Below are 25,660 nucleotides of genomic sequence, written 5' to 3'. Positions count from 1 at the left end.
TCTTCTTCCTCCAAACACGACGAGTTGAGTTTATACCAAAAAGTTCTACTTTGGTTTCATCTGACCACATGACATTCTCCCAATCCTCTGCTGTATCATCCATGTGCTCTCTGGCAAACTTCAGACGGGCCTGGACATGCACTGGCTTCAGCAGCGGAACACGTCTGGCACTGCGGGATTTGATTCCCTGCCGTTTTAGTGTGTTACTGATGGTGACCTTTGTTACTTTGGTCCCAGCTCTCTGCAGGTCATTCACCAGGTCCCCCCGTGTGGTTCTGGGATCTTTGCTCACCGTTCTCATGATCATTTTGACCCCACGGGATGAGATCTTGCGTGGGGCCCCAGATCGAGGGAGATTATCAGTGGTCTTGTATGTCTTCCATTTTCTGATGATTGCTCCCACAGTTGATTTTTTCACACCAAGCTGCTTGCCTATTGTAGATTCACTCTTCCCAGTCTGGTGCAGGTCTACAATACTTTTCCTGGTGTCCTTCGAAAGCTCTTTGGTCTTGGCCATGGCGGCGTTTGGAGTCTGACTGTTTGAGGCTGTGGACAGGTGTCTTTTGTACAGATGATGAGTTCAAACAGGTGCCATTCATACAGGTAACGAGTGGGGGACAGAAAAGCTTCTTACAGAAGACGTTACAGGTCTGTGAGAGCCAGAGATTTTCCTTGTTTGAGGTGACCAAATACTTATTTTCCACCCTAATTTACGAATAAATTCTTTACAAATCCTACCATGTGGATTCATGGATTTTTTTTTCACATTCTGTCTCTCACAGTTGAAGTGTACCTCTGGTGCACATTACTGACCTCTGTCATCATTTTAAGTGGGGGAACTTGCACAATCGGTGGCTGACTAAATACTTTTTTGCCCCACTGTATCTCGGGGTCTTGTTTACAAGTGACGGGAGAAGGAGCAAGAGATCGGGCATCTGACAAGGTAAGCGGAAGAAGATGGATGGATTTTTCACCATTTGGAAATCCCAATCAGAGGGATGAAGTTCATGTCCAAAAAAGTAGTATAGAGAACACAAGCAAAGGAAAACAGACACAGAAATTCAAAATTTTAATTTCAGGATAGAAGTCACACATGGGAAAAGAGGGAACATAAGGAAGCAGGGTTGTATCTACTGAGAAGAGTGACTGGATACAACACAAGCGTTACAGAATGGGGTTGTTTGGCTTTTGAGATTATATAATACAGCTGTGCCGCTTGTTATATACAATTAACATTGCTTTGAAATGACAACTCAAGAGTGAGAATATCCTATTTTGTTAAATTGCTGTTGTCTCAACTCTTCACTCCTCGTGTCTTTCTCACCTCTGCTGGGAGGTGAGGAGAGGGGAAAAAAGGATTTACAATCAAGGTGGTGCAATTTAAGAAATGAGAAGAGGGAGCTCTCTCACATTTGGTGAGTAGGTGTAAAACTTGGGTGACAAATTTTGCAAAGTGATTAGAACCAAAATCCCCAAAGCACTAGCTAAAGGAAGCTAACATTTCTTGTAGCAATGAAGGAAGCTTTGGGAATGTGTAACCCTTTAATATTAAGCCAGAGTAATTTGATCAGAGCAGCTTTAATAGCCTTTTGTCATGTTTAAATGATTGATTAATTAACAGCTTGATTGTGAAAGAAAACCAAAGTGCAACATGAGCAATAAATAGAAGATGTTATCTAAACTTTATTTTAAATATAAAATTGTATTTGCCTTTATGAAGGATATGTGCATAGATGTATGTGAAAGACTGAAGTAGCCATTGCGACATCACCCTCTGGTTTTTGAGAACCAAAACCTTAAGAAGAGTTTGGTCATCTCCATGACAACTGCATAAACTTAGCAATTGTGGTTTACTGACAGAGAAATCTAGATAAGCAGGCAGATGAATATGAAAATATAGTTTTAATTAATTAAAATTTTGTCAGGAAATCCTGAAGCTTGCAATTTGGTCTGCGGTCGCTATAACTGAAAAATAGAAAGTATCATAAGTATCTTAAGTTAGGGGTTTGAAAGCTTTGGCAGCTCACTCATGATGATGGGAGAGTTGTATTTTAAAAACATATCTCTGAAACAAATCATATATGCTGATAACAAATTTTAAATAAAAGAAAGCATCAGCGGGCATTTGGGGGTCAAAACAGAATTCACTGCCATCCAGTCTGAAAGTAGAAGCTGCTCGAGTCTTACATCACAGTGGTGTGGTGGAAAGTGTCCTGTGGAAATTTTATAACGGCGTCCACTTACTCACACACACAGACACACACAGATGCAAGCACACACGGGATCTTTCCATATTGAAACAGACCAAACAGATCATAATCATATAGCTGCAGTTGCTGTTTACATCCTGAGACATATATCCCTTCTTTTTTTATTTCCCACCAGTCCACACTACCTTTAGACCAAGTGTGTCTAGTTTGTCTTCTGTTTATGAAGCTTATAGTAGTATGGTTTTTAAAAAGTCGTTCCATATTGTAGTGCTCAGCTAACAATGTGCCAGAAAGGGCATCAGGCGTAAAAAAAATAACGCATAAGCCACATCAAACATGCAAAGTTACCCACTGTGGCAACCTCTTGTGAAAAAGGCAGCTGCCAAAAAAGCACCGCTGCATGAAACCTGAGTAAAGTCAAGAATAGTTCAAGCTAATGTGAGCTTTAACTTTAGAGCTTATCAGACTGTGCAAATTGTTACATATTGTAAAAAGTTTGGTTTAAATACTGTAACGTTACCTGTTATGGGCAAATAAACGTGTTTTTTCACGTGTCAGTATTGTAGATGATAGTTCAGTCCATAGCCATTACTTTAATGGTAGATATTCTGATAATAGCTGTAACAGTGATTGCAAAGAAAATAGCAGATTCCATTCAGTTCTGATTTTATTTTAGTGTTGCATTACACTCAATAATCAGAGTAATTTACAAAGTGCTTTGTAGTGATTTTAAAAAGGGTTATTTCTGTCTTAGACACAAACTTGTTTACCTGAATGTTGCTGAATTGGACAAGTGCAAGTATGAAAGCATGTAATGTACCGTACACGTTGTTTCACACTGACTGTGACCATCATTCTGTGTGCCTCCGCTTCTTTTGCTTTTATACCGTGTATTTTTAACCAGAAGTGCACCAACTTTTTTTCACATCTGTGGTTTCCTTTAAGCGCCACAGACGCAAGTGAAAGGAGGCAAGGTATACTGACACATACGCACACAAATATACACACTGTTGTGGTAAAGGTTCTGCAGTAATGTTTGTGTTCGATCTCCCACTGCACACGCAACGGTTTAGCCAAGTTATTGCTATGCAGAACGAAGTGTTGTCAAATTTGATGCGATTGAGAAGACCTTTTATGTGGTTAGAGTTTCAAATGAAGACGCAAAGGTCGTGATCACGGGTTGCCTTGACACCGGTTCGTATTTACGGAGCAAAGAGCACCAGCGCCAACTTTAAAGCGCAGCCGCAAGGAGCTGGTTGTGCTTTAATTTAAACCACTGCTGGCTGCTGCTGACAACAGCGGTCTCATTTTGTGTTACACCCACCTATGGTTGCCATAGTGTTAAATCTCTTCGACAAATATAATCTAGTTGAAAAGACGGATTTTAATTCATCTTCGTTCAACTAATACAGACGTGTTTTCTGTGTTGCTGCACAGTATTTACTGAAGTCTTTTCCTTGACTAAGTAAACTGGATGACTAAATTTTTACTCTTTATGATTAAACAGAGTGGAATCACATCTTGGTCAAACATTAACAACCATCCATGCTATTTGCTTTACTAGTAAAACGATTAAAGCAGATCTCAGAGATGTGCACGTAGGTCTTGTCGGTCTTAAGTCTGAATGTGGGGTGACTGAAATGTAAAAACACTTCTAAAACCGAGAACAGGAAGCGCTAAAAGCTGAGAAGTGTGGATAGAGACAGGGCACATGCAAATTGGGATGCAAATTAAACTATTAGTCATTATTCAGAGTAACAGGATTGCACTTTATAGTCCTTTGCAGTTACTGTACAGCCTGTTCGTTAAAACCTTTATCCCTACAAACGATCGCCTCCTCTTGAAACCAAAGCTGATAAGATCCGTGAGAGAAAACCAAAACATTACATAACATTAAAAAAGTTCAGTAGAGTATGTGTTCTCTAGGCTTCATTCACCTAGTTATTCACTGAGAGGACTTTAACATACATAACTTAAATTTGCTAAATAATGATTTCTGCACACTATGAGCCCCAACAAGTCAACAGATCTACCAAAAAAGGCTACTTTTGGCTTGGAAATTACAATAGTAAATGGACTGGTTCTTATATGCCACTTTTCTACTTTAATAAGCAACAAATTAACAACAAAATTAAAGTAAATAGGCCACAGTTGCACAGTACGGGCCTTATACTGTGACAGAGAGAATACAGAAATACGTGGGAAATCATGTGCCTGACTGGTGTTTTTGTTCTCTGACAGGTGGATAATGGAAGGAGTGAACAGAAGGATTGATTTCCTGAAGCAGGCTTGAATTAGTCTGAGGGAGAAGGAGCTCCGCCACCTCAGTAGTGTGGGCTGGAGCGGGTGAGCTGGGTGCTCCCTGATGGAGAGCAGTTTGTGACATACTGTCCCTCACCTCCTGTCCCTCACAAATGCCTCAAAATTCTGACCAGTGATGGTTCCAGTCATGTGGATTAGTTTGTTGATCCTGCTGGCATTTCTGGCACTGATGATGTTCCCTGCTGTTCCCCAGCAGACAACAGCAAAGCAGATGGCACTCACTACCACAGACTTCCAAGCATGTCACTTTACTTTATACAACGTGTCTCATTCAACCTTTCACACACATTCATTCATTCAAACACTTTTTTAAAATATCTGATTGTTTTCTATTCAAAATTCACACTCAACTCAGGACTCATGGTTTTATTATCTTGCTCATGGATTTTTTGGCATGCAGACTGAAGCATCCAGGGATTGACCCACCAACCTTCTGATCAGTAGATGACCTGCTCCTATCCTTTAAATGTTTTAGTACCTTTTCTAAATTGGTTGGATTAAACTGCTGTGTAGGGATGGTAATCAAGAACTAGTTCTTGTAGAGAACTGGTTCCCAGTAGTCCATTTCCTTGGAATTGTTAGTCTGCTTGCCTGTTGATCCCACTAATTAGTTCCAGTCAGGTTGCTGAATCTGTTTACAAACTAAACACCAGCAACATGCACAAACATCAACACAGCATGCAATCATTTTGTACAAATGTAATGTTTTTGATATGCTGCTTAGCAATGGTGGTGACTGTCAAAGCAGAAACCAGTGAGACTATAAGAGAATTGCTAAGATGTTGAATCTATAAGTAATTTTTATAATGGAATCAGAGTCACTAAATTCTTATTAATTTCCATCTCTACTGCTGTGTAGAGATATTTTAGATGGTGATGGTGTTTACCAATTGCCTTTTCAAATTAAATAACACAGTCACTGATATAATCATTACTTGATCAGACCTCATTTAATTTGCTTCTGATAAGCATTACTATCAAGACAACTTGACATTTCCTGCACAGGCAGAGCAACACTTTTCATGCTTCTGCAAGTGCTAACATGGTGATAGTCAACAACACACGCACTCGTGTTTTTACAGCTTTACTGTTGGAACACCTAGGTCAATAAAACACAACCTGAGCAGGTAAAAATATAATGGATCACACATCGAACAACTCAACAAATTCATATATCATTCATCTGGATCAGGAAAAAAAGAATTATTATGCAGTTTACAGGACTAGTCTCTCTACAGGGATTACTGATTTTTCCTCAGAAAACATTTCAGTTCATTTATACAAGATGATTTAGTGAGATTAGCATACACAGTATATTGTTGTAACATCCTGTTGTACAAACAGGAATGTCTTATTGACACTAAGTGAGATCAGACAGCGTTTGTTAGTCTGCGCTCTGGTATTCATCCTAGCTCTGGAGCCAACACTGTACAGGAACTCCATTCATTATCGCAACATTAGTTGGCCTTCCTATGCCCTAAAGAAAATGTTTTTTGTCTATTTTTTTTCCCTTTCCTGCTAACTGCAGCCACTTTACAGCTTATCCAGGTTCACCGGAGGGAAACCCTAACAACAAACTTGCCAGGCACCCCTTTTCCACCTATTATTTCCTCTCTCGTCATAGGTTCCTTCCTGAATGAGAGGGATTTACAGCTGGAAGATTACATTTCTCTATCCAAAACCAGTCACATTTCTCACTGTTGAAAGGAAAACTAATATTTGGGTGTGTTTTCTTCTCTGTGTGCACTGCTATAACCTTTTTGTTTTATCCTCTACTCACCTCTTAAGACTAGCATAAGCAATGTGTGGTCCAGGATAGACGTAGGACGCCTGTCCAAGCCTCCTCGAATGTAAACCAATATGATGCTTCTTAAATTGTGACAAACTCTCTGTTTGAATGTGTGCGCACATCACTTTGGTGGGACGTCAGCTGGAGCCCTATGAACTTCTCTGTTTATATCAGGATCCATTACGTAACATGTGTCTATGTCTATTTAACATGTATACAAAGACATACAGAGAAAGAGAGGGATAAGATTTAATAGAGAGTTTGCACTATTTCACTAAAGATGTCTTCTCCTCTTTTCCACCTAAATGAATCTTTATCAGCCTGCATTTGAGGGGAAAAGTCTTCCTCAGCTATCATGTTTATTGCTTTTATTTTGTCTTCTTCTTATTCCCTCTCTTGGCCTCTCTGTGAAGTGAGGGGGCGGAATGAGGTGATAGAGGGCAGATGTTTCCTCCCCAGCTTTGAAGAAGCTTGTAAAGATCAGGAGAGAAACTATCACTATCGGGGTATACGCCACAGAGGCTGGGCGTTTTTACGAGGGAACCCACAATCGCATGCAGCAGATAAAGAGTTGATTCTGGCAACAGTTTTGGAAATGGTAGCTCACTGCTCAACCTTGTGCTGCAGCTGCAAAACCTAAATGTCAACCTAACACCTCATTACGCAAGAGCTGCTTTAACGTTTTTATAACAGCGCAACCACTGATGCATCCTTTTGCAACATGTGTTTGAACACACAGCACTTTGTTCAAGAGGGAGTGGCAGTCCTTCTGTACACAAAGCGCTGCCATGATGAGGCTGTCTTCTTGTAGCCATACAGAAATTAATACTGTGATAGTGCAGTGCGTCACCTGGCACTCCTTTGGCTAAGGGTGCGAGGCCTCAGGTTGCTCTTAATTGCCCCAATGGAGATGTATGTGTGCAGTAAATCCACATACTACCACATTGTGGTCAAGTAAGTGACTGGGAAGTGATACCATGGTCACAAGGCAATCTCATGCCAAAATGATGACATGAAAACCTTGTGTTTAGGGATTTACGTGAAAACCTTGGGTTTCACAATTTTTTAAAAGCAAGGTGCTGCTATTATAACACTTTCTTCTGTAACTCGCACTATTAGTGCTGAAACATACACAAGTGAAAATACAAAATGAAGGCGAACAAGCCCAAAACTCCAGAATACTGAAAAAAACTGCCAAGCATTCCAAAAGGGGAAATACATGCAAAAAAAAGCACATAAACAAATATGCTTCCCCGGAAATGCTCCATGATGCACAAGGGAGTCAATGACACAATATGACCTCGTGGCAACTTAGAAACTTAGGAGTTCAGACTCAAAGGTCTATTTACAGTTGGTCTTGCAATTACACTTTAACACAAGCTCAGTGTGCTGTGACAAACTAATTTGAATTGAAAGGATCAAATGATTTTTTTTCAGGAACTGATTTTGTAATTGACAATAGGTAAAATAAAATAGTAATCAAGTTATCCCAACATGCAGCTCCTCACAATTACAGATGTTCAGATATGAAACTGAGCATGTTTTTTGCATAAATGTTGCTAACACATGTTGAAAATTTATGTTTTTGCTTTTTTGTATATTAATATCAAAAATTAAAGTAACAAAAGAGCAATTTTAGAATTAAAAAAAAAAAAAAACACTGTTCATGTGATGTCCAAATTAAGCACATTGTCACTTCCTCTTAGGTCCCAGAAAAAGGAGATGCAATAGTCATGCTGTCATTGCTGAGAGCATTTTTTTTATATAGTTGCATGCTCATTCTTTTTAAACTTATGACCATGCCATCACTGAAACAACTGTGGGAAGCTCTTTAGATCTGGACACAAAACTAAACTGATGGGAATTCACCAAGCAAAGGTCACGACCGTGTGACATTACAAAAACACATTCTTGGCCCAGACTCGTGAGAATTCATATGCTAACTATGACAAATCTGTGCCACTGGTCAAGTGGCTCAAAGAACAAATAATGACGTGAAGACATTTCATGTTTTAAAATGTTAAAAGTCCGTCTCTCTCCGACTTTGTCATGGTCCCCGTGTCTGCTCGGCCAGCTCCAAAAGGCCACATGTGTTTGGTGTACATTCTCCTCTCTCCTCCCCGCCAGGGCGGAGCTCACTGCAGGCTCCCGCCCTTGGCACACACCTGCATCTCGTCAGGCTCTGATTACGGGTTGGACTCTTAAGGCCGGGACGCAGACAGCCTCACCGCTGGATGATTATGCTAGACACATTAGTGAACCTCTGCCTTGAATCCTTAAGCTTTGTAAACTTGCTGCGATCTCTGTGTAATCTTATTTTCTCCTGTGCACAGTTTTCCCCGGACCCGTGACTAACCTGTTGTTTCAACCACTGTAAAGAAGAAGAGCTAGTATGTGTGTGACTCCAATCCCGGACTTCCCTTTCGGACCTAGGACCCCCGTTCCCCTCACTGTATATATCTGCACCTGGTGATTGTGTAAATAAACGTTGTTTTCCCCTGAACTCTGCTCTGCGCCTGAGTCCTACTACACCGCATGACAGACTTCGTAATACTATGAAGGAATAAAAACACGTTACTGAACATTATTAAATGTTTAAACTCTGTAATGGAAGATGTTTTTTTCATATTTGGTCGGTTATGAATTGGTGACATCTTTGGTACTTATGAAATTTCTTCCACACTACATATAGTATGAGTCTGGGAACACACAGATGTGAACAGGCTGCTGCACAGCTGCTAGGTTGTAATTTTACTTTGGGGGTTTTTTCAGCTATTTTTTCTGTGCATTTTGGTATTTTTTGTCATTTGTGGATCTGAATCTGAAATATATTTCCTCCCATGTGGTTGTCTTGTATGTTTTTCCCCTTCAGAAGGCACCCTAATGTCTACACGGTCATTTTTACAAGCAATTTTTAAACTCATGGATATCAAATGAGTGGTTTAACTGTTTATGATTGCATTATTATAGCTCAAAACGTGCACAGTCCTAATATAAGTACACTTCAGAAAAAAAATATTTCTTCTAATACAGATTAGACAATTTTGTTTAATATGGTATACAGTGATTTGATTCTTAACAAAGGCTTTTATAATGTTTTGTACATTAGATCAGGAACGTTTCTATCTTGTATCGTTGCATTTTGACAGTGTAAGCTAAGGAGAGGACAAGAAGGGAGGAGGACAGTGTGCAGATGCATTCCAGTGGAAGAAAAAACTCCCACACATACATGCTGTTAGCTGTCAGTCGATGCAGAGTTCCAGTAAAAGCTTCCTGAAAGCTGATACGAGACAACAACAATAGTAGGAGTAAAAATTTTCTGCAAAATATGAAAATTAACCCAACATGCCTAGTAATGCCAAATGTTTAAATCTCAGCGTAATTTGCTTAATCAAACATCAATGTAGATGAACCTATTAATTATTTTCTCTGGTTTCTTTCAATTAAACGCCAGAGCGTCGACAGCATTACGATCCATTCTTGCACAAGGTGTAAGCACTGCATAGATGTTTACCAACGAGACACGCTGGGTTTTCTTAAGCTGCAAACAAAACAAAAAAAGCAAGATAGCATTAGAATCTAAAAGAAAGAGATCATTTGTAATCATGAAACCGCTCACTTTAACTCAGCTCACCTCTTATGATCACTCTGGTTGTAGCCTCAGTGGAGCCAATGTGGTTTGTGGCCACACATTTGTATGTTCCACTGTCGCTTTGTTTAACTTTGGCTATCAGGAGCGTTCCGTCATTTGTGAGCTCTGCTGTGGGGGACAGGCTGGGCCGGCCCACCCGACTCCATGTGAACTGAATGGGATGAGTGCCGTGGGCAAGGCATTGCAACTGCAGTGCATCTCCGGGTTGGAGCCTCACCTGATCGGGTAGGATGGTGGTGTATGGGGGTGCTGTGTGGAGAGGAGAAAGATACAATTTTGCTTACCATGAGCAGTGGCAAGGACTCTGGATGTGTGGGATCTGTGTTTAAATATCCTTATGTCCACTCACTCTCCACCTCCATATCTGAGTAAGCTTCACTGTAGCCATGTATGTTAGTCGCGTTACAGATGTATTGTCCCGAGTCTTGGCGCCCCACGCTGGTTAGTGTTAGAACTCCACCATTAACTGTGTGTTTCCATGGCAGTGGAGCTCGTAGCTTGGACCAGGTGATAAGAGGAGGAGGGGAACCTAAAAGGGAAGACCAGATTTGAAGGGCAGAATGAAAACTGAGAAGCAGAACTATGAGTCATCTAAAATATGAGCATTATAGGCATCTTACCACTGGCCTGACACTCTATTGTGACTGTATGTCCCTCCACTGCCGTAATTTCAGTAGGGGTCACTGAAGCTACCGGCGACCCGGGCTCCCTCTCGACAATGATTTCAATTTTGGCCTCAGTCATCCCCTCAGTGTTTTCAGCGAGGCAAATATAAACTCCCGAGTCATCTGGATGTATCGCAGGAAACTGAGAAAACAGAATATCATTTTCTTTTTCATTCATTTGAACTATTTTTCTATCCTAAATGTGAAAATCAGTTTAACCAAAACTTGAGCACAAGTTAGTATTTCACCTTGATGGTGTTGACATTATTTTCTTCAGCGGTAACCAGCTTCAGGGTGGAGCCTTGGCGTTTCCAGGACTGCGTGGGATTAGGCCTGCCTTGGGCACGGCATTCCACCGACACGGCCTCACCTTTCCTGACTCTCAGCGGCCCCGAAGGCGTTAGTCGTACTTTAGGTGCGTCTAAAAGCAAGAAAGGGATACACTACACATACTGAAAACTCTAAATATGCCTTTTTTCCCCTTTTTTTCTTTTTTACAAAAGACTGACAGCAAACAGTTGGTTATGTATGCCTACAGCACTGTAATACGTAGTTTGCTCCTATATGATGTTGGTGTCAGTGCAGAACCAGTTCTGCTTTGGTTCCTTTAAAAGAACCAGCCCACATTTCAATATAATGTTACATAGAATTCAATAGCAGAGCTTAAACTAATTTGGGAAGAAAATCATGGCGTATCTTTGAGAGAATTTGTGGAGATAGCGGTTACCATAGCTACTGTTTCCAGCGTCGGGTCCCAACGCTGTCTGATCTCACCACCAGCACCGGTCTTTTTACTCAGTGAAACCCTAAACATTTTATTTTTAACATCAATTTTTTCCTAAAGTTTCATTAAATACTAATTTACCCTTCATTAACAAAAGTTATAGTAAATTTTTACAGGGTTATGTGTCATTGAAAACATCTGTATATAAAATGTGTTTCCAGGGAACCCACGCTTTCTGGTTTTGCACAGTTGGGAAAAACTGGACTTTGAATACAAGCTCACATTTGACGGTCAGCATAACGCTGGCGGTGCTGCGGCCGGCAGCGGAGGACACCATACAGCGGTACTGCCCGTGGTTTCCAGGTACAGCGCTAGTAACCGTGAGCACAGACCCATCAGGACCGACTTTTATGTTGTCTACAGGGAAACAGGGAGACTTAAGTTAGACCTTACAAATGCTGTACAATAGTGATTGTTTTAACATGTTGTCTGTCCTGACCTGGTAATGCTTGGTTGTTGGCCTTTTTCCACTGTACCTCGAGTGGCCGTGGGTTAGAGTCTGTCAGTTTTACATTGCACCTAAAACTGACAGACTCTCCTTTGCGCACAGTAGCAGCTCGTGGCTCCACTGAGATGACGGGAGCCTGACCAGCCACTGCACAGAGAAACACAACTATCAGCACACAGTAAATACATACTTTAATCAAATAAACTTTGTGGCCACACACTTTATTATTTTAAGTATTTTAAGTAATGAATCTGCAATGACTTATAGTTCAGGCAGTCTTTTTTCTCAGAATATAAACATAATAGTGCTTTCATTGTTAATTCAGTTATATTCTATTTAGGAAATACTTGGCTTGGACATTAAATGTAGGTTGCAGTGTTTGTGCTGCTTTACGGTCATATTAGCAACAGGTCACTGAGGTTACTGTAGAGTTTAATGACTCCTGGCCAGTGTTCATGTTCACAGTTCAGAACACAGTTCACATTCAGTGTTAATTAAATTGCTGTTCCTGTAGCTATACTAGCTTTTGATGTAGTCTCAGCATATTGCAAAGAGCTCTAGATTTTATTACAAAATTCAAAAAATAAACCAGGTTATTTATAGTCACTTTGTGTGAATGATTAGTTGTTATTATTATTAAGTCATCCAAACTAATATAAAGTACATTTATAAAGTGCAGATTATCTGTCATGTTCTATTCTGTCCCTCCTGTTATTTCTAAGGCATGTTTTTTATAAGTTTGTTATATGGCGGGTCATAATCATTCGTTCTGTAATTAACTGTTGCAACATGTCAGAAAATATGTTTATTCCTGATCTTGTCTGGGCAAAGCCTGCCATCTAGTGGGTTGACAGGGTAGCACCATGTTAGAGCGCAAGCAGTGGTTTTCTCCCAGCGCTCGACAGGGAAGGTCCATTTGGCTGTGTCTCTGTAAATTCCTGCATCTGACGCCCTTGAAAAGGCATAATCTGTAAGTGTGGCAAAACGGTTTATTGTTCCCACTTATTAGTACCTTGTTCAGCAAAGTAATGAGCTTCTTGTGTGTTTAGCGAGTTTGTTACATTACTAGCACAAGCTAGCTGTTAGCCCTTTGTTTAGCCTGCTAACATGAAGCATACCAGCATGTGGTGTTAGCTGTATCTCTTACCATCTCTGTATCTCTTGATTGTGTAGTGACTGTTTACATAAGTCAACAATATTTAATGTAATCTTTGTGTATTTGTATGGAGAGTGAATACACTGTATTCTGTTTCTGTTATTACAGTTTTACAAAAAAAAAGGAAAATAAGGATCAGTAAAGCTCTGAAGAATGGCACGCGGTCTCCTGAGTGTTTACTGAAGCCATTTTATGTTTAGCTCACTGCATAAGCTGGGTAGAGACATTCAGCTGAGGGCAGAAGATGTTCATTTTACTGCTCAATTTAGGTAATGGCTTATTTCAATTCTTCATTCTTGCATTTTTCTAGGAACTGAGTTTGAATACTTATACTGCGTGTAAGAATACACGTACGTCTTTGTGAACCTTTTGACACATCTGGGTAAAACACAGAGTACACAAACGCGAGCCCAAAGCAAACAACCCGAACAAATACTCAGACTGAACGGGCAGTCGATGACGAAACAACCATGTACAAAAGATGAGGTATTTTTCTCAATGAAGACTTTGCTGAATAACATCAGAACATTGTTAGATGTGTTTAATTTATCTAAATCACACGTGGAGTTTGAGATAGCTGTCCCTTATAGTTAAGTCTGGGGAGAAAAAAGTCTGTTTCAACATGTCTGTGAAGGTTCTCAGTCATCCAGGTCATCGTAGTCAAAGGAGCTTGTAAAGAAAAGCGTCTGGACTTCTTTAAGTTACTTGAAGACGTTTCACCTCTCATCCGAGAAGCTTCTTCAGTTCTAAGGTCAAATGGTGGAGAGTCCCAGATATAAACCTAGTGGGAGTGACCCCCCCACAGAGGGACAAAAGGACCCCATGATGATTTCAACATGTTTGTTTCAACAGTTAATGCCTATCAGTATTTTGCTTAGAAAGTACTTTTATTCCAATGGGAACTACTGCAGTCTGTGAATAATCCCCAGTGAATCTTGCGGGTATTTTTATTCCAGTGGGTTCAATCTTGTTTCAGTTAGGCCTTTAAAGTACTTAAACAGACATTGTGTTGCCATCTTCCAACAAATGCCTTTCTCCTCTTTCATTAAATCAAATGAAATGACTCACCTGAGTATATTAGAGAGAACAGGATCAGAGCCCCACGTGATAAATCCATGATGAACACAGAGCAGACTAACTTTCTCTGCTGTGCAACCTCGCTGTCTGTCTTTCTGTCTGTGCCTCTTATCACTTTCAACCTTTAACCCCTTACCAACCCCTTACCCTATTCAAATATCCTCTACAAATGCCAGTTAGCTATTAAACGGTTATATTTTTACAATCTTTTTCAGTTAATTATTTTCTGATTCTGGTGACCTGAATGATATATCTTTTGAGCCAAGACCACGCCAACTAAAACAACTAATTTCACACAGTTGACAAGCACTGAACTTGCAGGAGATATATGGGGAAAAGCACCGGAATTAGATTTAGTGAGTGTTTTATTAATTATTTATAAGTCTGTCGAACTACAGGAGGACTGTGATTTTACTGCTATGCTTTAGAGGATTATTCTGCTTTCCAAGAAAATAACATTCCTGCAGTGAAAAGCCTCCGTGTGTCTGTATTGATTGGTGAGCTTGGTGATAGTGGCTGATGAAACTGATTTTTCAGGACTGTGAAAACAGAGCTGCCCTTGTTTTTGTACTGTGTGCAGATAATGACAGTCATTTATATGGAATGTCACCAGATATCACTCATAAGAACATTATTTGTTTGTCATATTAGATAAGCTCATATCAACATTTTAACATGTAACTCTAATAGAACTACTGTTGGAATAATAAGCTGGTGGTTTTTATTGGATAAAATATAAAATGCCATGTAGCAAATAATGAGTAACATATTTACAGATCAACAAATTACTGTAACTAAAGAATAATAAAAACTGTTTTAAATTACTTAAATACTAAAAAACTAACATTCCACGGTATCAGCATGGTCATTTATCATACAAATTATTGATTACACTGTGTAGCACTCACTTCATTATCAGATATTTCACAGAAACAGTCCACCCTGGCAGCTCTCACTCTCTAACTTAATCAGTTTGTCCTCTTACTCAAATGTCTTTTGAGGACTGATTTTCTAATCCTGGAAGAAGAGATTTTCACAACATTCTCCTGTTTTAAAATGAACATTAAATTAGCCAAAACATTAAAACCGGGATCAGTATACAGTTCTGATCTGGATGATGTGATTGCAGTTATATGGGAACGTCTGATTCACTTTTTCAGTGAATTCAGTTCTGCAGTTAATCAATCCCTATGCTTTAGTTTGGCACAAAGAAGTCACAACTTCTTTTTATACTAACCTGTATGTGTTCAGCTGAAATCCTTGTCAGACAAACACACTACCAGTCAAAAGTTTGGACACACTTTCTCATTTAATGGTTTTTCTTTATTTTTATGACTATTTACATTGTAAATCCTCACTGAAGGCATCAAAACTACGAATGAACACATATGGAAGAATGTAGTGAACAAAAAAGTGTGAAATAACTTAAGCATATTTTATATTTTTGGATTCTTAAAAATAGCCACCCTTTGCTTCGATTACTGCTTTGCACACTCTTGCCATTCCCTCAATGAGCTTCATGAGGTAGTCACCTGACATGGTTTTCCAACAGTCCTCTAGGAGTTCCCAGAGATGCTGAGCATTTGTTGGCCCTTCTGCCTTCACTCTGCGGTCCATCTCATCCCAAACCATCCTGATCGGGTTTAGGTCAGGTTACTGTGGAGGCCAGACCATCACTCTCCCTCTTGGTCAAATAGCCCTTACACAGCCTGGAGGTTGTCCTGTTGAATAATACATGACGGTCCAACTGAATGCAAACCTGATGGGATGGCATGTTGCTGTAGGATGCTTTGGTAGCCATGCTGGTTCAATCTGTCTTCAATTTTGAATAAATCCCCAACAGTGTCACCAGCAAAGCACCCGCACACCATCACACCTCCTCCATTCTTTATGGTGGGAACCATGCATGTAGAGACCATCTGTTCACCTTCCTTTTCTGTGTCGCACAAAGACACGGCAGGTGGAACCGAAGATCTCAAACTAGGGCTCATCAGACCAAAACACAGATTTCTACTCGTCTATGTGTTTCTTGGCCCAAACAATTCTCTTCTGCTTGTTGCTTTTCCTTAGTAGTGTTTTCTTAGCGGCTATTAGACCATAAAGGCCTGATTCACGCAGTCTCCTCTGAACAGCTGATGCAGAGATGTGTGTGCTACTGGAACTCTGAGTGGCATTGATCTGGGCTCTAATCTGAGTTGCTGCAATTTCTGAAACTGGTTACTCAGATGAATTATCCACAGCAGCGGTGGTGATTCTTGATCTTTCCTGGGGCGGTGCTCACGTGAGCCAGTTTTGTCGTAGCGCTTGATGGATTTTGCGACTGCGCTTTGGGACACACTCAAAGTTTTAGCAATTTTCCAGACTGACTGACCTTTAGTTCTTAAAGTAATGATGGACTGTCATTTGTCTTTACTTAGCTGACTGGTTCTTGCCATAATATGAATTATAACAGCTGTCAAACAGGGCTGTCAGCTGTGCACCAACCTGACTTCTGCACAGCACAACTGATTGTGCTCATCTGCTATTTTGAAGAATCTAAAATATAAAACACAAGTTTTGAGTTATTTATCAGTTTTTTCTTTGCTACATAATTCCATATATCTTGCTTCATATATTTGAAGTCTTCAGTATCTACATTGTACAAAGTAGTAAAAATAAAAAAATAAAAAAACATCAAATGAGAAGGTGTGTCCAAACTTTTGACTGGTAGTGTATAAGAGATATATTTCATGATTGTAAAACATATTACCATGGTTATTTTACTGGATCAGGATAAACAAAGATCACGTTTTGGACAAGATCACTAGTCCAAAATCTATATACAAAGAATCTCCAAGAATAAATAATAAGAATTTGATTTGCTGACATTCACCACAGTGACTTTTTTTTTTTTAAGTCTGAATAAATAAAGAAAAGAGACGCCAAGAGACAATAAAATTTTGTGAGTATACATGACCTGGTTACAAAGTCCCCAGATGCCAGTTTAGATGCAGTGACATGTGAATGCCCTCTAGTGGTGTGGAGAGTGGATTGCGCACAGAAGCAGCACTGAATGTTCTAGAATGAGACCACAACCCCCTTTCCTCATAATGGTTAAGTAAAAATACTTACCTGTTTAAAGATGAGAGAATTTGAATTTATTAAAATCATATTATACCAAGTTTGTGTCCAAAGCGACTCTACAGAAACTTGTTGAATGACAACGGCTTTATTTGTTAAGTGATGTTTGTCTTGTTATGTGCTTTTATAAAAAGAAAGAAAGATACAATCATAGCTTCAAAACCTAAAAAGAACAGCATGCATCTTTTGCTTTATTAATAGGCTACAGCGTTAAGATGAAAGGTCCACATCTGGTTTAACACCACATGCAGGCTCTAGTCCTTTTTTTAAGTTATTTTCATTTTTATGATTAAAAAGATAGTAGTGTCAGCACAATTAAAATGTGAGAGGTTAAAAGAGAATCCCAGAAAGAGGTGTACAAAAGCACCACAAATCCAAATAAAAGAAAAGTTTGGGGGAAGATCTGTCCGTGTTCGTTTGTGACGCCACTTGACGCTGGCCTAGTGGGGAAGGGATAGTAGTAGTAGTACGTAGTACCTGTGGCCTAGTGGGGAAGGGATAGTAGTAGTAGTACGTAGTACCTGGTCAGGTTCACAGTCCATCACACACCATCAAGCTAAAATACCTATGATGAAATTCTAATCGATACTGTAGAAGGAGTAAAGATTCTTGTAAACAACAAAGGGACAGACAGCAGACGCCACTCTGCAAAATAAGTGACGTAAGCCTATCATTCATTCAAACAGATGATCTAAAAATCCTGCTTATGTGTGTTTAAGTGTTCGGTCAATAAATCTGATTCTGATACAACAAAAAGCCATAGCCATGACTTTAACCACTATTAGTTTACAGCTGACGCTTCACTTTTAGTGAAATTTATAAGTACGTTTTTGGTCGATGACACACAAGATGCCAGAGAAGTGCAGACTTCAGCTTTTTTTGCAGGGTTTCACAAATATACTGCATTGACTGTTTGGAAATTACAGCCATTTTTATACAAAGTAAATACGGAATTCATTTGTAACAAAATGATATTTCAGTTTGAGCTACGATTTTTACAATGATGACGACTTTTTAGTCTTGATCTGTAATCTAATGTTAATATTCAGGAGCTGACACGGCAAGAACGATTTTAACATCAAACCTTTTGGGGGGGGGGGGCTCAGCTCCCAGGTTATGCATTAATAAAAGAAGAATAGTTAATAAATTACTTGACTTTTATGTCACAAAATACTTGTTAAGGAAGTGAATAATGCTTCTGGCCAAAGTCTTCAGCCCTCTATAACTCTGGAGAAGTCAATTTAACTGTATCTGTCACAATGTTTCTTTCAAAAGCAGCCTAATTAGTTGGATGGCTGATTGCATTGTCTAAGATTAATAACAACGAATGACATTCAGTCATGTGGCATTATTTACACTGGAAAAATCAGACTGATTGCCACCCTGATTTTTCCAGTGTCTATGTGAGCAGCACAAGTCTTATTTATTCATGACAAGCTTCACTATTGAAGAATCCAGTGCTTATGTGTGTGTGTGCCACATAAAATTAGTATGTTACGATCACAAGACATTTAAACCTGTTTTTGTTCTAACCTGTACCGTCTCCAAAAGACTCTAGAATATAACATTAAAATAAAATGACAAACAAAATTAAAATACATGATTATTGTTCATTTTAGGCTACTGCAGTTATTTTCAGGCATGTTAAAGTGAAATCTGGGGCTTCTTGAGCACCCCCTAAAATGGGTTCAAACTCGCAGTGCAGTATGGGTAAAATGTGGCTATAGCACCTGGGACACAAATAGAAGTCTCTGCAGAAAGCAAGTGGTTGTTCTTTGACCTTGTTTCATACTCTACATCTAGTAGATGAGGCTAGAACAGCAATGTGTTAGACTAACTACTCACATGGAGACAGAGAGGATGAAGAACAGCACCTCCAGTGACTCCTCAAAGCCTCCCATCAGGTGGGGTACATATTGCTGGGTATCCTCCTGTTGGCACATCGGGGGACACTTGAAGAAAACGTTTTCCACACATGCATGAAGAAAAGATTTGCACACACATTTCCATAATCAAAAAAAAAAAAAAACAGACACCTGGTGGCTCTTCTTTGAAAGTGTGATAAATATTTTTATTTTTCTCATCTGGCCATCTTCTGAGGGTTTCCACATTTTCATTTAGAGAAAGGCAAGCTTGAGGGTGTATACCTGAGTTTGGTGTAGCTGGAGAGTTGGCTTGGCTGGAAAGCGAAGACACACTTGTCGCTGTCTTCATAGCATAAAGGCTAGCGTCCTCCTGGAACTTTGCAATATTCTTCTTATACCGAATCCTCTTGTTTCCAAGCCAGTTGGCTATCTGAAAGAATTAAGATAAGAAAAGGGAGCAAGTCAGCTGGCTTCTTTAGATTAAACCAAGTGCTATATCTGGTCTTTTTTAACCTGAGCAACAGTGATGCTGCACTTCTTGGCCAGCTCCTCCTTGACTTCCTCATTAGGGTAAGGGTTGGCCAGATGGGAATAAAAACATTCATTCAAAATCTCTGTTGCCTGTTTGCTGAAATTCCTGCGTTTCCATCTGATGGCAATACATATATAAAACACTATTTAATTTAAAAAATGCCGGCAGACACTTGAAGACTAAACTTAAAGATGAGGCAAGGAAATAAATATGAAAACCAACCTTGCATCCAGGAACCTGGAACGTAGGATCATGACAGCTTCACACGTGCTCTGCTTTAACTGCGTCTGGATAGCCCTGAACTTACGGTGGATGATTGAAACCATTCGCTCAATCTCTTTGGATGAGATGGGTCGCGTGCGGGACTGCTCCCTCAGCAAGTTGATCACATGGCTGGTGAATTCATTGCAAGCCTGATTGGGATGAAGGCAAAGAGTTCAGGCGTGAATGTGACCAAGAGGGCCAAAGACAAGAATTCTAACACACCTCAGTGATGTAGTCGACACCCTTGTCTGTTCACCCTAAAGTCTCTTAACAACACACCTGTTCATATTTTTCCAGTTCCGCATGATAAATCTCTCGAATTTGAGAGAGTTTCTCTTTGTAGTCCACATGTTCTAAGCTCCCATCATCAGGCGTTCCTCCGGCTGCTGCGGCCACCACTGCTGCAGAGGCTCCACCCTTCTCTGGACCAGCAACCCCCTCTGCTAACAGCATATTGTCCAGTCACATTATCTGAGCATTTGGAGGGTCTTCTTGTTGGACACCTTGGATACTCAGGGCTATAGAGCAGAATATAAACTGTGATGGCCACAATAGATTCGAAATAAATCAATCAAGTTCAAGACATGCAGCATGTCAAGCATCTCCACTCTTCACATATACTTCATTTTTTCATTTTCTGACACATTTTTGAATAGTTTGTACTGAATTTAAAAACTACTTGAACTGATAAGATCTTAATATGTTCAAAATGTGGAGCATCTTTTAATCAGTGGCAAATAGAAGGTAGATACAAAAGCTCAAAAGGAGCTGACAAAAAAAAAATGGGAGAATCACTCCCTATCCTGCTTGTGTGATACTGCCATCAGAATTTCAACCTCCGCTGTGTAGATTTAGAAAACAGCATGAACAGTACAATCAACCCCAAAGACATTCAAACTTTTTAAGATTAATCTTAATATTCTGATTTGACTAGTCAGTCTCCTCTAAGCCGCATGGCTTTAAGGTGGTAATGATAGTGAAGCAATGCATTTAAATGTTGCAGAAAAAAAATTTAACCAGCACAAACCAGCAACGCTGCATCAGCAGAACACTTTAATGGTTCAATTTAATTCCATTAATGCAACACCAGTTCTCAGCAGTCTTTACTTTGTACAAAGACCCTACAGTTTTAAACTGATGACCCCAACGATCAATCGCCTATGAGCAAGCATAGTTTCAATTCAGTTTGATTTATATAGTGCCAAATCACAACAATAGTTGCCTCAAGGCACTTAGTATTGTAAGGTAAAGACCTTAGTGTCTGTTGCTATGGTAGCAATGGCATCTTTCCTTATCAAGTCCAAGGAAAAGAAAATGCAAGAGACACACACACACACTCATCTTCACCCACATGCTGTTAATTAATTAACACCAACTCTTAAGGAGCATCAAAACACTCAGTGAAAAAAATTAAAGCTCATTTGAGAGGTTGTTAATGTGCACAGTTATGCAAATCAGACGGCAATTACAAGGCAGTTTCAGGTAGCATCTCCCATTCATAGTGTCTAACAAGTGCTATGACAGCCTTCGTATCTTCACATCCAGCTTAACCTCTGCAGGAATTAGAGAAACGCACCGCAGTACACCAACGCTGTGATCACTTTATAAGGCACACCAGTGAACCGTATTACTGTAGAGCACTAGTACTACACTGGTCTCATACAACAGTATTTTTAAGATGTTCAGTATTGCATAATTAAAGTATAAGTAGATAGCAATTAGCAGACCGATGTGCCACACTGACAACTACATCACATGTAATCCAGAAACGCGATATTTAACACATTTCTAATGTAGCCCACCCGAAGTGTTTCCATGTATGTGTGTGTGTGAGCTTCTCCAAAGCCAGTAGATCACAAACAGTAAAGATCAGAGTATCCCAAACCCCCAGTTTTTCTCTGTGCCTGCACTGCTCATTTATCGCCCTCTGTGATGCTCCCTGATGATACTTTACATAATTTGCTGTGTGTAGTTGTGGATTCTGGCACATATTAATAATATGATCCAAAGAAATAAGATTAAGAATTCATACAATATAATTGGTTGGATATCATTAACAGCCACAGCTGCACACAGGCAAGCATCCTAGCTGGAGTATGAATATTTAACAGCACATTTCAAAGTGCACTTTTTTTTGACGGCCCCCAAAAGATCTTTTTTGTTCCAACAATCCTGCTGCTAGTTCTGAACTCAGCCCCGCTATTTTCCTCTCATATTTTATAAGTCTCACTTTCAGTTTGTGTTGTTCACATTCATTTAAACTACCTCTGTAAAAAAGAGCATAAAATAACAGATAAATAACAGAAGATTAACAGAAGAATTCATGCTGGTTCATTTGATTAACAAGGTCCAAAAGGACAGTTATTCATCGCAACACTTAAACGTCATTATTGTTAGTATTGTTTTACCACATTGAAAGGTGTATCCCTAAAATTTACTGGTGAGGCATAAGAGTGCATCGTTATTTGTATTTAACAAAAAGCCAGTATTTTCCAAAATCTCAAACAACTTAGTGCAGTTTATACTGACTTGGTCATACAGAAGGTTGTGAGCTTAGCACCTCTCAGGAAAACTATAGTAAAAAGAAGTATCCTGTGTTTTTGAGAAAATAAAAGACATTTTCTTAATTAATTACCTTGCTATGTCAACATAAATAAAGTATTTTCTTATCTTAAGATGAGCTGATTGGAAAGCATATGATCACTTCTATGCTGGTTTCCAAATTCTACCAAACTATTTTTGTTACACACACGCGCACGCGCCTTTCTTTATGTCATCTTTTCCAGCCCTCATTTTCCCCTCATGTCCGATTTTGTGAATCTGGGCTCTCTTAGTTTGAAAATAAGCAGGTGAGACAACTACTTAACTTGGAAACTCTGAATCCTTCTTGCTGCCACCCTTAAGCTTCCTGTTTCCAAGCTAACTGAGGTAATACCAAGGAGTACGGTGCAGTTTGTACTTTTTGGGGGTGTTTTTTTTTCAATAAGGAAAAAGTTGCCGACTGATATTAAATTACGAATCTTTCCTGCCTAGTTAAATATGCATCATCTCAACCCCTGGCGCAGATTCCTTATGTCAATAATAACAGATTTGATGATCCTGTTGCTCCCATGTATTTCTCAGTTAAAAGCGTCTGTTGTTATGACGCTCCTCCTGCAGTAGCACTTCTAGCCTTTTCACCATCTGAGCATTTGGAGGAGAGCATCATCAAAAATCATCAAGAAAGCCAGCAGAGAATGAGTTTTGGAAAAATACCATGGCAAACTGTTGGGGATAGAGTATGACACACTGAGCACAAGAGCAGGAGAGGGAGAAAGAGAGATGCATTAATGACAAGTTTCATGAGGACGGGAGAAAATGTAGACAAACTAGTGTACATCCTGCTTATGTGTCTCCAATCTCTCTCGCTCTCTGCCACAGACGTGTCATCTGTCATGTCATGTGAGACACTACCTAAGATACGAATAGCAAATTAAATCTTCAAAAGGGATACAGTTTATTTGCAGTCTTGTTTAAATCCCTTATCCTTACACACTGACTGACTAAGAGTCATTCAAATGTAATAAAAAGTCAACTTTAAGCCTAAAATTAACCACAATAATGAATTTGATGAGAGCAGAAGTCTTGTATTAGCATGCAATGTGTCTTTACTGGTTGATAAATATAGAAAGAAAGCTACATATGCATCTTACCTGTATTTTCTTTGGTCTCACAGGATGCTGAAGAGGGCAGGCTTCATTCTGTGGCAGTTTAAAGCATGTTTCCTTTCATGGAAAATCATAGAATGTAGCAGAAAGACAAAAGAGTCTGCATTAAAAAACAATTCTTTGTTATTATTAGTCATAAAAAAATGCTCTTATCTAACAGATAAAGCAATTTTCCACAAATGAACTTTGACCCTGGAGTCTTCTGTTGATAAACCATCAGAGGTGAGAACGCAGACATACTTTGCACGGTCACCTGCCCGATGCAAAGTTTTTGCTATGACTAATTGCAGCCGTGTGACAGAAACAGTAACAATACTGATCATTTTTCAGTAAATTTACAGTAAATCAAGCACCCAGAAGACAAAACCAGAGTATTTCTGGTTTTTATTTCGGCAGCCTCGCCTCTGTCAGTGCGCCCCAGGGCAGCTGTGGCTACAACGTAGCTTGCCATCGCCAGTGTGTGAATGTGTGTGTGAATGGGTGAATGACTGAATGTAGTGTAAAGCGCTTTGGGGTCCTATGGACTAGAAAAGCGCTATACAAATGCAGGCCATTTACCATTTACCATTTATTTTTTTGCTAGAAAATGCTAAGTCTTTGGAAGCCAATAAAAGGAGAGGAGCTAAAATGTCTTGTTTCAGATGGTGGAAGAACGAATGGATTGCTGCCGAAGTCCAGTATTCTAAAGATTCATGAATGGCACTGTGTGTTGAAGGGGTTCCGGCAGTCTTATAAGTAAATTACAGCAGATACACTGTGAATACACTCATATAATAAATAAAAAAATTCAGATCAAGAACTCCTTACTCAGATCAAATCCTTTCTCATTTTTTCTCTGGTTTATTTAGTCATTATTTAGCATTACTGCCATGTTGGTCAATGAATCACAGGTGACTTACAAACTCAGCTTTGTATTTATAGTGAGATGATGGATCCTGTTGGTCTGGGCTATGGGATAAAGATGGAGATATTCTGAGGTTCAAAAGGATTCAGCAGTATTGGGGATTGGTAGTTTCAGTGTGTGATGAGTGAGAAGTGGAACCACCATTCAACTCGGAGGGATACCGAATCCCTCCAATCCAGTGTCTCAAATCTAATTCTCACGTTGTACCTCTGTTATTACCTGGCCTGGGCCTCATCATCTCATCTGTGATGATCTGCTGGAGGATGTCGCCGATGTCCTGCAGCGGTTGGCAATTGTTATGGCATTTCCTATTATTGTGTGGCTTATCCACTTCCTCTCCAGTTAAACCAATATGACACAATATCTGGTGGGCTCTGTTCTCCATACCTCCAATGTGGCACCAGTGTGGAGGGAAAGATGGGAGCAGGGTAACTACAAACAAAGTTCTTTCTTCAACTTTCCACGCTCACAGCAAACTGAAAGATTTCCCACAAAAACGGAAAGGTAAGAGCGGTGTGGCCTCAGCAGCAAGGATACTCGCTATTTACTAATATGAGAAAATAATAGCCGGGGACCAAAAGCTCTTTTTCTTTGGCAAGAGAGGGCACAGCTCACTAAATATTTTTTTTTCTGTTATTTTAATGAGCAGCACAGATTCTGGAGGGTGAAAAATCTCAAAGAGAAAGAAAGCAGGCTGTTTACATGGAGAGCGGTCTTGGCAACAAAATGACAACAACTGCCAAACTCGCCAACTCGTTGCTGCTTTGGAATACTCAGTCTCTTTTTCAAACGCCAATGATATACTACAGAAAACAAAACAGATACGCCAAATGACTTTCCCACTGTGTGAAACAGTTGTGTGTATTACGTTAAAGCTGGCTATCTCTTAACCTGAGAGCCTTTCTCATGCCGTCGTCTTCGCCTGCTCTCCTTTTATCCCCAAATGCCTACTCGTTCATTAAAAGCGCAAACCGACAGGGTCAGTAAACATGCTCATTCAGAAAAGATGATTTCCGCTTGTAACTGTTTTTAATCACAGTGAATTTGGTCGTCTTGGCATGGACTGCTGGCTTTTATTACTTCTGTTTATCGGCTTAACTGGAAGCATTAGAATCATAATTTCACCACAAACAGCGTTTGCAGATGTTTGGAGTCTGTACCCCGG

General features: G+C 39.7%; 1 protein-coding gene and 1 pseudogene across 2 annotated transcripts; both read right to left on the bottom strand.

Moving 5' to 3' along the window:
* Window positions 1-9,257: 9,257 nt before the first annotated feature.
* Window positions 9,258-14,211, bottom strand: sid4 (secreted immunoglobulin domain 4). Its single transcript, XM_085459940.1, has 8 exons — window positions 14,095-14,211; window positions 11,862-12,017; window positions 11,645-11,779; window positions 10,887-11,059; window positions 10,594-10,780; window positions 10,323-10,502; window positions 9,956-10,222; window positions 9,258-9,862 (listed from the first exon to the last, which is right to left on the bottom strand). Exons 1-8 carry the CDS (start codon window positions 14,141-14,143, stop codon window positions 9,858-9,860), a joined length of 1,152 nt encoding a protein of 383 aa, XP_085316066.1. The 5' UTR covers window positions 14,144-14,211; the 3' UTR covers window positions 9,258-9,857.
* Window positions 14,212-19,074: 4,863 nt separating this feature from the next.
* Window positions 19,075-24,880, bottom strand: LOC146708171 (pre-B-cell leukemia transcription factor 1-like; annotated as a pseudogene). Its single transcript, XR_014921017.1, has 7 exons — window positions 24,715-24,880; window positions 23,577-23,648; window positions 20,164-20,402; window positions 19,843-20,033; window positions 19,602-19,737; window positions 19,371-19,518; window positions 19,075-19,154 (listed from the first exon to the last, which is right to left on the bottom strand). The product of XR_014921017.1 is annotated as a pre-B-cell leukemia transcription factor 1-like (transcript).
* Between the last annotated feature and the right edge of the window lie 780 nt (window positions 24,881-25,660).

The sequence above is a fragment of the Copadichromis virginalis genome, linkage group LG6 (assembly GCF_057382275.1).
Source record: "Copadichromis virginalis isolate Kocher_CV1m ecotype Utaka linkage group LG6, C_Virginalis_male_GT1.1, whole genome shotgun sequence".
NCBI lineage: Eukaryota > Metazoa > Chordata > Actinopteri > Cichliformes > Cichlidae > Copadichromis > Copadichromis virginalis.
The sequence above is the reverse complement of the archived record's forward strand: the minus strand, read 5'-3'. Positions and strand labels throughout refer to the sequence as shown.